Consider the following 13,065-nt stretch of genomic DNA (forward strand, 5'->3'; position numbering starts at 1 on the left):
AAACTCGCACTGTATCTCTGAGACACGTTTCTGTCTTTTGTTTCTTCTTCAGGTCTACATGATTTGTTCTTCAGACGGTAAGTAACAAAAAAAAAAAAGTTAAATATTATTCAATTAATTATCGACCTGTGGGCTACAATTTTAAGCACAAAATAAAAATTCATATCCAATGTCTATTATAGGAGAATACCTGAATATGTATTTTTGCAAATTTAACCTTTCCCAGTTAGAAGAACCGCAGGATGACCATAGGCATTTACAAAATGTGTCTAGAAATGCGCGTACCAATCACAAAATATAAGGATATTTTTTACATATATTCATGTCAGGTGTGTACTCTGAAATAGAATATATTCTCCCAGAATGCTCCGACGTGTCATATATTCCTGGTCACAGTCACTAACGGGGTCTTCGTTTTCCCTTTTGAGTTCTACATGATAATTGGTGAATGTAAAGTAATGTGTTTTGTGCTCTACAGAAGTGCAGAAGAGTCTCGAGAGAACATCCGAAACCCAGAAGATGCTGAAACCGCTGCAGACATTGAAGAGGCAGCAGCAACTTCAGAGGAACCAACTCCAGCAGCTGATGCATCGGCTGAAGGTATGAAATGATCAGTGTTTGCAATAGGGTACAATATTATCTGTATAGATGAGATCTTAATAGAACCAGTTTCTACATCTTAATAAATGAGCGGCCCTGAGTGTCACTGACCTATGCACTGGCATGGTAAATATCATTTCTCTGTGTGTGATCATCTGATATGTTTTGGATGAACTTCAATCCCAAGGAACAGGGACATAAAATTTGTTTGTGTAAAATATGTTGCCTTATAGTGTGGTGTCCACAAGGTGGCAATTTCTACCAGCATCAACCTGTTCATGGCCAATGTGAATGATACCATACAGATGTATGTATTATTAGATGCCAAATAAGACAATGAGAATTCTATTGGTATTTAGCATATCAAGTAGCTGTTTATGTCTGTGTATCTGCTTCACTCAGGTCAATAACTGCTCTAGAATACTATGTATCCTCTTATTAATTATGGATTGCGTAATTCTACAGCGTGCTAGCCCAATAGGTTGGGACCATTCCCTGTAGTGATACAATTAGGGCCAAGTTTCTAGACATTGTTAGGATATCTTCAATGTTTTATTTCAGAGCCTGTTGCAGATTCTGCTCCTCCGACCACGTCTGATGTTCCCTTGTCCGAGCTGTCTGTTGCAGATCTTCCAGAAGACGCCCCAGTGAACGTGACAATTACAGTAACGGCTACGACCTAGATAAGGGTCTTATGAGGTTGGAGGGGAAATGTTAGTAGGAGCAGATAGCGTGTACATTACTAAATGTGTCCATCAAACTGCACAGCATGAATTCATTCGCATGTGGATAGGAATTGGCAATTTCTATGTCTAAGTGATTGTAGTATCTTCCTTACAGTTTGCTTCATCTTACGGCCCGAACATACGCGTGAAATAGCGGTCACAATAATTACGGTTTTGCGCGTGTATTTGAGCAGCGAGTACGTCCAACGCAAAATATAGCCGTATTCCCAGATCAGGCGCACAAATGAGTGCAAATGAACAACAGCATTGGTCTATAAATGCGAAGTCGCGGTACCCTAATCCAGTCCAAATAGAAATTACAAATACGTAGTGTAATAGTAATCTGTGTGACACTAATCTAAATGATCTAGCTTGTGAGATTTCACAGAATCCAGATTAGTGCTTTTCCCCTCTACTTATTGATCTCTTCCCTCGCTCTCTCCCGGACTGGGGGCAGCTTAGCGCTGTGGCGGGTGGTCTGGAATGATACGAGACCAGTAAATATAAGATTGTATTTCTGGGGGCGATGCTGGCCGCCAGCTGTCCTTTATGGAAAGTTATTTTGTGGTTGGGAGGGAAAAAATAAGATTTTTACTCACCGCAAAATCCATTTATCTAATTCTATTGGGGGACACTGCGAGACATTGGGGTATAGTAGTGGGTCTAGGAGTCTTGTCTGATGTCTTGTTTGATCTTACTATGCCCCTCCTCCTTTTTAGTTTCCTCAGTTTTGACTAACCAAGTGTGAGAAGAAAGGGAGAAAAACCCCAAAGGGCTTAAACAATTTTAACATATGACAAATACTTTTCACACACAGAATTATATACAGAGCAAGGGAGGGTGCGCAGTATATACACTGCGAGACATTGGGGATATACCAAAGCTTCCTTAAAGGAGGAATTGCACTGGAACGGCTGCACGTAGAATCCTATGGCCAAAACTTGCATCGGCCGATGCGCAGCCCTGCAATCTGTAAAACCTTGTGAAGGTATAGACAGAAGATCACAATGCTGCCTTGCACACCTATTCTGGCGACACCCTGTGGCATGCTGCCCAAGAGGTGCCTACTGCCCTGGTAGAATGTGCTTTTAAATTGGGCGGGACGAGCTGCGAGGCCCCTATATAGGCCTCCCGAATGATGGAGGTAATCCAGTGGGAAATTGACTGTTTCAACGCTGGCCACCCCCGTTTATGCGCCTCATAGAGGACAAAGAGATCCCTGGTCTTTCTAACGGGGGCCATGCGGTCCATATAACACTGTAATGCTCGGACTACATCTAGTAACTCTAAGAATTCTTCCTGGGAGGACCGTAACGCCGGCGTGCCCCAGCGATCCACCAAGAGGGTGAATACCTGCCTGTTTAGGGCCCATTCGCCTGGGTGCAATGTTTGAGAAAATCGGCTTCCTGATCTTCTACTCCTGAGATGTAGATGGCCGATATTTTAGGAACAGGATGTTACGCCCATGTCATTATTCGTGCCGTCTCTCGCATGGCTGCTGCACTGCGTGTGCCGCTCTGGTGATGTATGTAGGCTACTGTGGAGATGTTGTCAGATTGAATCTGTAGGGGTTTTCCTGTTGGGAACCCCTGAGCTCTTGTTAGTGTCATGTATACTGCTCTGAGCTCCAGAATGTTTATTAGAAGTGAGGCTTCCTGGGGGGACCAGAGACCCTGAAGCCTCATAGGACCTGTCACGCGCGCGCGCGCGCCCCCCCCCCCCCCCCCCCCCCATCCTGACAGACTTGCGTCCGATGTGACCAGAGTCCATGACCAGGTTTGCAGAGACTGACCTTTTTCAAGTTGTCCTTGGATATCCACCAGGCTAGTGAGACGTGTGTGTGTGTGTGTGTGTGTGTGTGTGTGTGTACAGGCGAAAGATCTACCTGTCTAAGTGATTCTGAGATCCTGACCACTTTTGAAGAATCTTCTTCTGAAGTGGTCACGAGTGGAACTGTGAGAAGGGTACTGCCTCGAATACTGAAACCATTGTCCCCAGGAGCTTCATGCAACTGAGGATAGAAACACTTTTCTTTGCTAGCAGGGCCCTTACCTTCTTGCGAAGCGAGAGGGCCTTGTTCCCCAGGAGATATATTCTTTGGGTTTGTGTGTTGAATATGAGACCCAAGAAACGCATCTGTTGCACTGGAATTAGCGATGACTTGGGAACGTTCAGGACCCAGCCGTAAGCCCGAAGGAACTGCATTGTGATCTCTATCTGCTGAGATAGGAGTGAAGCCAACGGAGCCTTCAAGAGAAGGTCGTCCAGATAGGGAATTATGGTTATTCCCTTCTGACGTAAGAGACCCGCCATGATCTTGGTGAATAACCCAGGTGCAGTTGCTAGGCCGAAGGGGAGGGCCTTGAACCGAAAATGGGATCTCCCTACCGCAAAGCGTAGTAGACACTGGTGTCCCCTCCATATTGGGACATGCAGACAGGCATCCTTGATGTCTATGAAGGCTAGATATTCCCCCTGTTCTATATCGGCTAAAACTGAACAAAGAGATTCCATTCGAAACATCAGAACCTGAAGTAACCTCTGCCTCTGTTAAATGCTCCCCTGGGAGAAGTGTACTGGCCTCTTGGTGAGACACCCCAGCCTCGGGCAAAATTCCGAAAAGATCAAAATCTACCCTGCCGGGGTCTTATTTATGGTGGGAAGGGAGGTGCTTTTTCCTCCAGTTGCTTCCAGTCGCCCCAAAAAAACTTGTTGTTTGTTTAGCAACTGAAGATTTAGAATTGGACGAAATGTGGCGTCCGGCTTTGGTACATGTATTATCACTTCCGCCGCCAGCAGCTTTTGGATGGCTTCCTGAAGCTTGAGTGGGCACAGGGGAAGGGTCGTGGTGAGGAACCTCTGATTGGGCAGCCGGGCCAGGTCTAGGACATGCAATTCCTTTTGATCCGTGGTGGATGCCCACCTTTGGCCTCGGAAGCGAAGAAGATGCGTCCCCACCTGTGTTCCCCCGGGAGGGGCTCTGTTAAGCAGTGGGCTTGTCCGCTGGTCATGAGGATCCTCGCCTAGTGGTGCCTCTGTCCCCTCTGCCTCTGTTAAATGCTCCCCTGGGAGAAGTGAATTGGCCTCTTGGTGAGACACCCCTGCCTCGGGCAAAATTCCGAAAGGATCAAAATCTACCCTGCCGGGGGTCTTATTTACGGTGGGAAGGGAGGTGCTTTTGCCTCCCGTGGCTTCCAGTCACCCCATCAAAAGGTAATTATTCCAACGTTCTTTTAGAATAGACATCTACTGTCCTCGACCGTAACCATAGGTTATGCGGGCTGCAATAACTAGTGCCGTAGACTTAGCATTGACGGACACAGCATCCATGGCTGCGTTCGCTACATTTTCAGACGTCTCTAGTACATGGTCTGCTAACGTTTTAAGAGCTCCGTACGAGGGGTGTTTTCCTGTAATCCCCTCACCAACCTTTCACTCCATAGTTGGATGGCCTTGTTTGCCCAAGCTACGGCCATATTGGATCTAAATAGACTGCCAACCGCAGTATGGGCTAAGCAGAGAGCTAAGTCGCATTTTTCTATCAGTGGGATCCCTAAGGGATATCCGCTCCTGAATGGGAATGGCACAGGATGAAGATAAGTGCTACTGGGGTGTCTACCCTAGGTAACGTCTCCCATTTAATAGAGTCCTCTGGTGGCAGGGGGTAAAGAGACTTAAACAATTCATGATGCCAGGCCGGTTCATTAGGCCTTTGCCAAGCCTCAGCTATTCTTTCCAACATTTCTGGTGACTGTGGAAAAGCTGCTAATTGTGCCTTGGTCTTTTTAAATAAGGAAAAACCTGAAGGTGCCATGGGTTCCGGCTCAGCAAACCTTAAAGTACGCCTGATGCCTAGAATGAGGCTATGGACACTATGGGCCGAGGTAGCATCACTGTCGTGACAAGATTCCTCCTCTGGATCTAAATCTAACTCCCCTTCCTCTGCTGAGGAGTGATCTGAGTCCTGATCTCGGTCTAATACCACATCAGAGATGATTCTTTTGCCCCAGTGCGGTATAGATGATAATCTATCCTCTTTGTGAGCAGCCTCAGCCTGTGAAATTGCTGGAGGATGTTCTACTGGTGTTTCCACGTGGGAAATGTCCGCCGTTCGCGACAGGAAATGAATGGGAGGGAGGAAGTCCGTCCCTGAACTCCTCCCCCTTCCCCCCCCCCCCCCTTCTGGTTGTTCCCGACTTCCTGTGCCTCTAGAAAGATGGCCACCGGGTATCTGCTCGGCGCACGCTATATCTATTGTGCCCAGGTGCGTGCGCCATGTAATACAGCTGCCTCGCCTCCTAGAGAGTGCGAGCGCTGCTATAGCCGCCCTTGCTGCTCGTTGTCTGAGGACGAGTGCAGAAAGGAGGGGGGCTTGCCGGCATGAGTCATGGACGGAGAGGAGACGCTGCTGCAGCTTGACTCCCCTGTCCGAGCTGCGGCCACGCCTGTCCGAGCAGGCCCACAGGCCCGCTGCCTGTGGGCTCATATAACAAGCCCTGTGTCCGTGACCAGTGGTCACTGTGCCCCTGTTTTGCTAGTCTCTAGGGGAATGCCGGCAGAGGTGCTCAGTAAGTGAGCAAAGCTTCTGCTTACCTGATGCGGGACCCGGAGTGAGCAGAGCAAAAGTCCTACTCACTCGCCTGGGTCTTCAGTTCAAGCCCCGCGTTGCACCTACAGGGAGAATAAAATAAAAATATGAATTTTCTAAATGTAACTCAGTATAGGCAGGAGCCTATACCGAAGTGACCTTTGCTCGTAGTCACTTTAAAAAAAAAACTAAACCGGAAACTACAGGAGAGGAGGGGCATAGTAGGGGAGGAGAGTAGAGGAGGGGCATAATAGGAGAGGAGGGGCATAGTAAGGGAGGAGAGTAGAGGAGGGGCATAATAGGAGAGGAGGGGCATAGTAAGGGAGGAGAGTAGAGGAGGGGCATAATAGGAGAGGAGGGGCATAGTAGGGGAGGAGAGTAAAGATCAAAGAAGTTGATAAAGTGACAAGACTCCTGGACCCACTACTATACCCAATTATCTCGCAGTGTCCCCCAATGGCAGGATTGTTATTTGCATCAACATTCATAACTGAATGAGCAATATACATAAAGGAAAGGTAGTGGATGCAATAGAAACGAGTGGCATTAATATATGATATAATACACTCCCTACTGTAAATTATCTGGATATTAGGAGTCCAGTGACCATATAGAAGCAGGTCCGATATTCTTTTTATATCCATCATAATTTACATTAGGTAGAGCATTATTCCATATAATACTAATTTTCCTAGGAATCTGAACTCATCGTTTCTATAGATATTACTTACAGGAGTTCATACGTGTGTTATCACTTGTGGCATACTGTTCCAGTAGTGGTGTGGGAGGCTCCCACATTTTGGGGAGTCCTTCTGGACTGCCGGCAGTAGTTGTCCACCGTCCGAGATCCTAATACGCAATAATTTACATCATCAGGGCCCCAAAATAACGTAAATCTTGAATCTCACATTATGACTACCCCAAATGAAACCCAAAAAAGTGTATAGGAGGTAATTTAGTAAATTTCATGTGCCAAACAAAAGAACTGAACTTACAAATCATGGTATTCATGAGGACTGGGTAATAATGAAATCTTAACAAAACCAGTAGAGACAGCAGATAATGAATACGGACGTTTGGATCTTCTTTGGTATATTGTGCCACAATTAAACGAGAATAATCACTTGGTATCTTGTAACACGTGGACATCTGCCGCTCCTATAAAATATAGGTGTATTTGGACATTAGGTTCCAATTTCCAATATGGAATTTATAATCCCCCTTTTGTGTTTGTGTTGGGTGAAGCCATACAGTAAACAGAGACTTGCATTGTTTTTTTGGCTTTTTTTTTTGGTTCTGTTGCTACTGACTTGCGGCAGTGCGCTGACACCTATTAAGCGTTCAAGTCGCTCACTAGACCTTATTACGAGAGCATTTGTGACCTGACAGCATAAATAATCTTAGGGACAAGAAGACTGACACCAGCGGTACACTCTCAGATCCCATCACATAATCATCCTTAATGGAAGTATCCATCCTTCTCTTACAGTTTGGTAAATTAAGAGGGTACAAATCGGGGGCGTAAGACAGAGAAGCATTATCACAATGTGAGCTTAGTGTAAATAATGTATGGGGTTTTTTTTCTATCGGAATACATTGTTTCATTATATTTGTAAGATGTAAACTTTTACGTGTAATAATTGTTTCCGTTTTGCGTTCCGAGTGATGTAATTCAGAATGTTACCAGTCTGGTGACTTTTTACCTGGTGTGGAATAAAATGCTGTGCACAATACAGAGGATTTGGTTTTTATTTTCAGACACGTTATTTAGCCTTTCCCCGTCCAGCTATCGGTTTGTTGTTGAACCCTTTGTTGCCAATATATTAGTTTATGTTTTTGTCTGTATTTAAATACGATGTAATGGACCTTTTGGGCCTCTTGTCCATATTTGGGTTATATGTAAAACTGTGCTCCCGGCTTTGTACAACAGTCGCTGCCTAGTAGCATTGAGGAGTATGCTGCCAGCATTGGATGTGGAGTGTTTATGTGCCTCAGACCTTGATGGGTGGGTGTAATAACAAATTCAGAGCCTGATCAACCAATAGGCTGATCAGGCTGTAGCCTGGGGTGCTTGGGCCTGGGGGAGCGCAACGCCGGCAGCATCTAAGATTTATTTATTTATTTATTTATTTATTATTATTTTTTTCATTGATTTTCGGAGCCACCCCTCCTCCACACTATCGCTCCCTCCTCTCCTCCTACCCACTCCTCCCCCTCCTCTCCTTCCTACACCCTCCTCACTCACTGCCTGTTGGGATGTCCCGACTGTCAGTGAGCAGTTCTTGTGAGAGGAGATGGCTACCTGCGAAAGAGAAGAAGACAGGTAAGTAAATGTGTAATGCAAGGGGACAGTGTCTGTGTGTTCTGGGGGGGACAGCGTGTGTTCTAGGAGGACAATGTGCAGAGGAGTCATGAATTGGCTGTTGCGGTGTGGTGAAATGGCTGGGGGGTCATGAATTGGCTGCTTGTGGGGGGGAGGGGGGTATGATCTCTGTATTATGTGGTGCTCATGAGGATGCTCTCTAAAGAGCCATCATTGAGGGTTTGTAACGTTTGCACATTTTCAAAACAGGACGCCAACTTTCCAGAAGATGGCTAAATGACAACAAAGCTACAAGAACAAGTAAGACAATCTGCCTAAATTTGTTTGCTGGAAAATACGCCTGAATTTTCATTTTCATTTTTTTGTGGGGGGGGGGTTTATTAAATACATAACCCTAAAATTATTATTTTGATTGTTTCTCTGCAATGAGGAATTTCTTGCATATTGGCCCAAAAATTGGTCCTAATTATGTGTGAGTGGAGAGCTGGTCGTCAACATCATTATATATAAATATATATTATAGCCACTGACTCTGCAGCGCTGTACAGAGACCTCGCCTCAGTCCCTTCTCCATTGGAGCTTAGTCTAAATTCCCTGACACACGGCCATCTTTTCCATTGGGCACGATGCCCGGGAGCCCCATAGGCACGGCTCTAAATGAGAATAAATAATCCTGTAAAAGAAAAAAACCTGCAAAAAAAACCTACAAGGGTCACTGAGCAAGTACATCTATCTCTATAGATCTATATCTGTATCTGTATCTGTATACATCTATATCTAGGGGCCCCGGTGCACTGCTTTGCCCGGGGGCCCATAATGTTGTTAAGATGGCCCTGCACACACACAGTGTCCAGGGGCAAGAAGGCTCCTTAGTCTTTATTGACCTTCATTGTACAAATAAATAGAACAAGACACCGGCTGTATATTAAGGCATCTGTTTTTTTTAATAACATTATTTTACAATATGACCAACACAATAACAGACCTGCACAAATACTACAACAGTAACATTTTATGTACAATTTAAAAAAAAAAATACAAAAAATTACAGCTTTTGTGGGTTTTTTTTGTTTGTTTTTTAGGAAAATAATTTTTCTATGGCAAGAAATAATACTTTATCCTCCGAAAAACAAGAAATAAGCAAAAATTCGGCAACATGTTGAAAGCTCTGAACAAAAGCCCCCTAGTCGTAGTGTATGTACATGAATGGTTAGGGCGACAATATGGGGGGTGACGGACAGGTGGGGTAAGTTGTAGTGTATGTACATGAATGATTAGGGCGGGTAGTGACGACCATAAAGGAAACCAGACACATGGAGTCATATAAAATACAATACACTTATATGCATAAGGTAACACAATTAATATCAATAAATGAATATTGAAATATGATCATGGACAATGTCACAACAAGTAGAATTCTAAGGGGACCATGCAGAGTAAGTAACCTGTGACTCTCCAGCCGCTGCAGAACTACAAGTCCCAGCGTTCTCAGCTGTTGGCTAGCCACTCCTTGTGAGTGAATATGTACAGCAAACCAAATAATGAAGTCTGTGTATAACATCATATGTACACCCTCTTAGCCTAGTTTACATGTCTACTAAGTGCTAATCCTAGACCCCACACCCCATAAGTTCCATTCCGTGTGGACGGAATGATGTATCATGTTCCATATCATCCCAAATGTTTTTGAACAACATAGATACAAATATTTTATGGTCTGTGAAAAAGTCTCTAATAGTATGGAAATAATGAACAGAACTAATAGAGTTAATATTGTGTTAAACAGAATGGAAAGAAAATACAGTTAATTCATCATTAATATTTCCTTAAAATATATTTTAATAAATACAGAACAAGCAATGCTGATTTTATCAGTCTACTTTTGTAAGAGAGAGCCTTCAATTTAAGGGTTATAATTTATAAAAACTGTTCCAGTTATATTGTTATATATTTGCAGTTTGAACATGTTCACAACTAATGAAAACTTTTTGCCCTTCAGACCTGTAAGTTCGACCCAGTTATCGCTATCGGGCCTATTAGCGCATGGAAAACATTGGTTGCTCTGAGTCAAAGCAACCAATCAGAAAATGGCTTGCATTCGACTGACCCCCCCCCCCCCCCAACCCTGCAACAAGCTGAAACCAGATTGGTTGCTATGGGGTACACCACGTCATTATTATTTTTTTATTAAACCTCCGTCAGCCTAAATTTAAAAATGATAAATGAATATGCAACAGCGTGTAGATACAAGTCTCATTATAACTATGAATAGTCGTTTGTGGACTGCAGCCTAAGCATCTAGCTGCTGACCCATTTAAAAAAATAAAGATTAGCGAGCCTGTCGGACTACTACAATTCCTCACATAAATAATAATAATAATACACGACACTTAAAACAGTGTCCTTTAAATAAATTACAGAGCAGCAGCTAGACGTTCGCTGCAGAAAGGAAATGTCTTGTGGTGGATTGAGAGATAGATAAGTGGGATTTTCATTGATTATTTAAACACTGAATCAGGAGAACAACTGGGACGTACATCTCTCTGGGTGGATGTGTTTGTCCGAGGAACCAATCTATACGCTAGAATAAGAAAATTGTAAATATACACATTACGCACATACGCTTGAATGCAGATAATTACCCCATTAAAAACATGGGCGCAAGTTCCAAAAACTAACAAGTGTCCAAAGTACCCAAACAACTCCGAGCAAGAAAATTTACCTCAGACTGTTGTTGAAAGAGGATTTTATCCATAATGAACCTTGTGCAGATATGTCTTACATAATACTATTAGCAAAAACATTTTGTAATTATTTACCATGGAATATTCTTGTTTACAGTAGCGGTCCTGCCCAATTTCCTGATATTATTAGAGATTATGCCGCCGGTATCTGTAACCATGAACTTGCACACAGAAGAGGCAGCCATTTTGTGAGGTAAACCAATATTCACCCTATCCATTAACTGTGAATTACTGACATCATGGAAGTGTAAGGGGGGGTTTCTATAAAGAATGTGAAAGTCTTTAAAGGCCTTCTGCAAGATGCATAAATTGGATTACTCCGTTTGTATATATACTTCTCTTACCTTAATTTCAGATAGACTACAAAAATCATCCTTCATCGCTGCACTAGACATGAATTGTGTGTGGAAAATAATTATTTTTTTGTCCCAAACAAAAAACCCCGTAAAAGTGAGTGTAACTGACTACTGATAAAGACGGTGCACACATATCATCTAGTATACACATAGGTCTGTACAGAAAAAGGTCATTACTGATTAGAACAGTCTGTTAGTGCATAAAGTAATATTAAATATATATTTATATAACTTAATCATATATAACAAAGGCAGAGAATGGACTAAAGTGCGCCTCTCTGTCAACTACTAATCGCCGTTTATCCTGTGATGCTGTCCGTTCACAGTAGAATCACTTGTGACGTTCATACGCCATATTGTAAGTCTGTGCTTAAGGGAAATCACTGTTGACACTTTCTATATGTATCACACGTTCCGAGGGATGAATTTACCTTCTGCTAAAAAAGATTCTTCATCCTATCGCTCTTATGCTTTTTTTTTTTTTCTTTCATTTTAATACATAAGAGCAAAAAGATTTCTCCTGAATTATTTTTGCTTTGATATATGAAATAAAACACCCAATGTTTTACCACCTGTAGAAATTGTATGGTCAATTTTAAAAACAGACTCTGAAATGTAATTTTCAAGCAGACCACGGAGGCAGCCATTTTGGCAGCTGTTTAGGCCACAAAATGGCCGCCTCTACTACTGAAGACTCTTTACAACTCCATGAATGGTGTTCAGATAGGCCGTACAGCCCCCTCACGCACTAACACATCCACGTTTTATAAACCCCAATGTGAGGACATTATAGATTTCAAAATAGTGAGGAGACGTTTTCTGGTCTGCGGATACAGTGAGAGACGTACGGACAATTTCCCATTTAGGCCTCGTGTGTCGGCAGCTGATGAATTATCAGGCGAGTTGTCCAATGTCCACTTTTTGTTCTCATGACAGTTCCTTGAGACATTAGCAGGATAGAGGGGATACGGGCAAGATGGAGACATCTTCCTTTACACTGTGGCAACGGTCACCTGAAAAAGTATATTGAGTTGAATTTAGCCTATCTCCATGGAATATAAACACCCAAACCACCTAAAAACAAAAGAGCCCCAGCTTACATAATGATTGGTGCGTGTGATCATCTCTTCCTGTCATTATTCTACTCTACAGAACTTGCAGTGGCTGAACAGATCGGTGGATTCCTAGTTTATTTGACCCAGTTCTGTCAGTAGATTACTTGGCTTTCCTTTCTGTGTACTGAACTACGGTACTTTTAAGTGGGTGTAAAATAAAGTGGGTTCCTGTTGTAGTCCATTTACAACATACTATTTATTCCTTTATGGAAATATAGAAACAATTCAATGTATAAGATTGAAATAAACTGGAATAAAATTCTAATCAAATAATTTTGTGGCAGTCGAGTCACCGTAATTTAATCACCTTTCTAATACGTTTTAAATAATACTCAATGGCTATTTGATCTGTATCTTTTATTTTAATAGAGATTTCATTTTTCACATCCCTATATACATTTTTAGTATTAGCGATCCACTACATAACTACTATATTCACCATCTTCTATATGACTACAGTCGTCTCCATCCCAGACATGTATTCTCTGACTGCAGTAGTCTCTATCTACGAACTGACTACAGTAGTCTCTATGACTACAGTAGTCTCCATCCCCGACATGTAGTCTCTGTGACTACAGTAGTCTCCATCCCCGACATGTAGTCTCTGTGAC

The 13,065-nt window shown here is 43.0% G+C and overlaps 2 protein-coding genes across 4 annotated transcripts in view; one reads left to right on the plus strand and one right to left on the minus strand.

Moving 5' to 3' along the window:
• VSIG10L2 (V-set and immunoglobulin domain containing 10 like 2) overlaps positions 1-11,260 on the plus strand; it is a 53,761-nt gene extending 42,501 nt beyond the window's left edge. Inside the window, exons 9-12 of the mRNA XM_075189676.1 lie at positions 53-77; positions 479-600; positions 1,162-1,317; positions 11,081-11,260. Coding sequence (XP_075045777.1) covers positions 53-77; positions 479-600; positions 1,162-1,283 — 269 coding nt within the window. The 3' untranslated portion in view covers positions 1,284-1,317; positions 11,081-11,260. The remainder of the gene's footprint in view (positions 1-52; positions 78-478; positions 601-1,161; positions 1,318-11,080) is intronic.
• An 899-nt stretch (positions 11,261-12,159) lies between these two features.
• Positions 12,160-13,065, minus strand: part of CDON (cell adhesion associated, oncogene regulated) — an 89,861-nt gene continuing 88,955 nt past the window's right edge. For all 3 annotated transcript variants that reach the window (XM_075190355.1, XM_075190354.1, XM_075190356.1), the window contains one exon: positions 12,160-12,352. The gene's annotated coding sequence lies outside the window, so the exon portion shown is untranslated. The remainder of the gene's footprint in view (positions 12,353-13,065) is intronic.

Source organism: Mixophyes fleayi, chromosome 11 (assembly GCF_038048845.1).
Source record: "Mixophyes fleayi isolate aMixFle1 chromosome 11, aMixFle1.hap1, whole genome shotgun sequence".
NCBI classification, from domain to species: Eukaryota; Metazoa; Chordata; class Amphibia; order Anura; family Limnodynastidae; genus Mixophyes; species Mixophyes fleayi.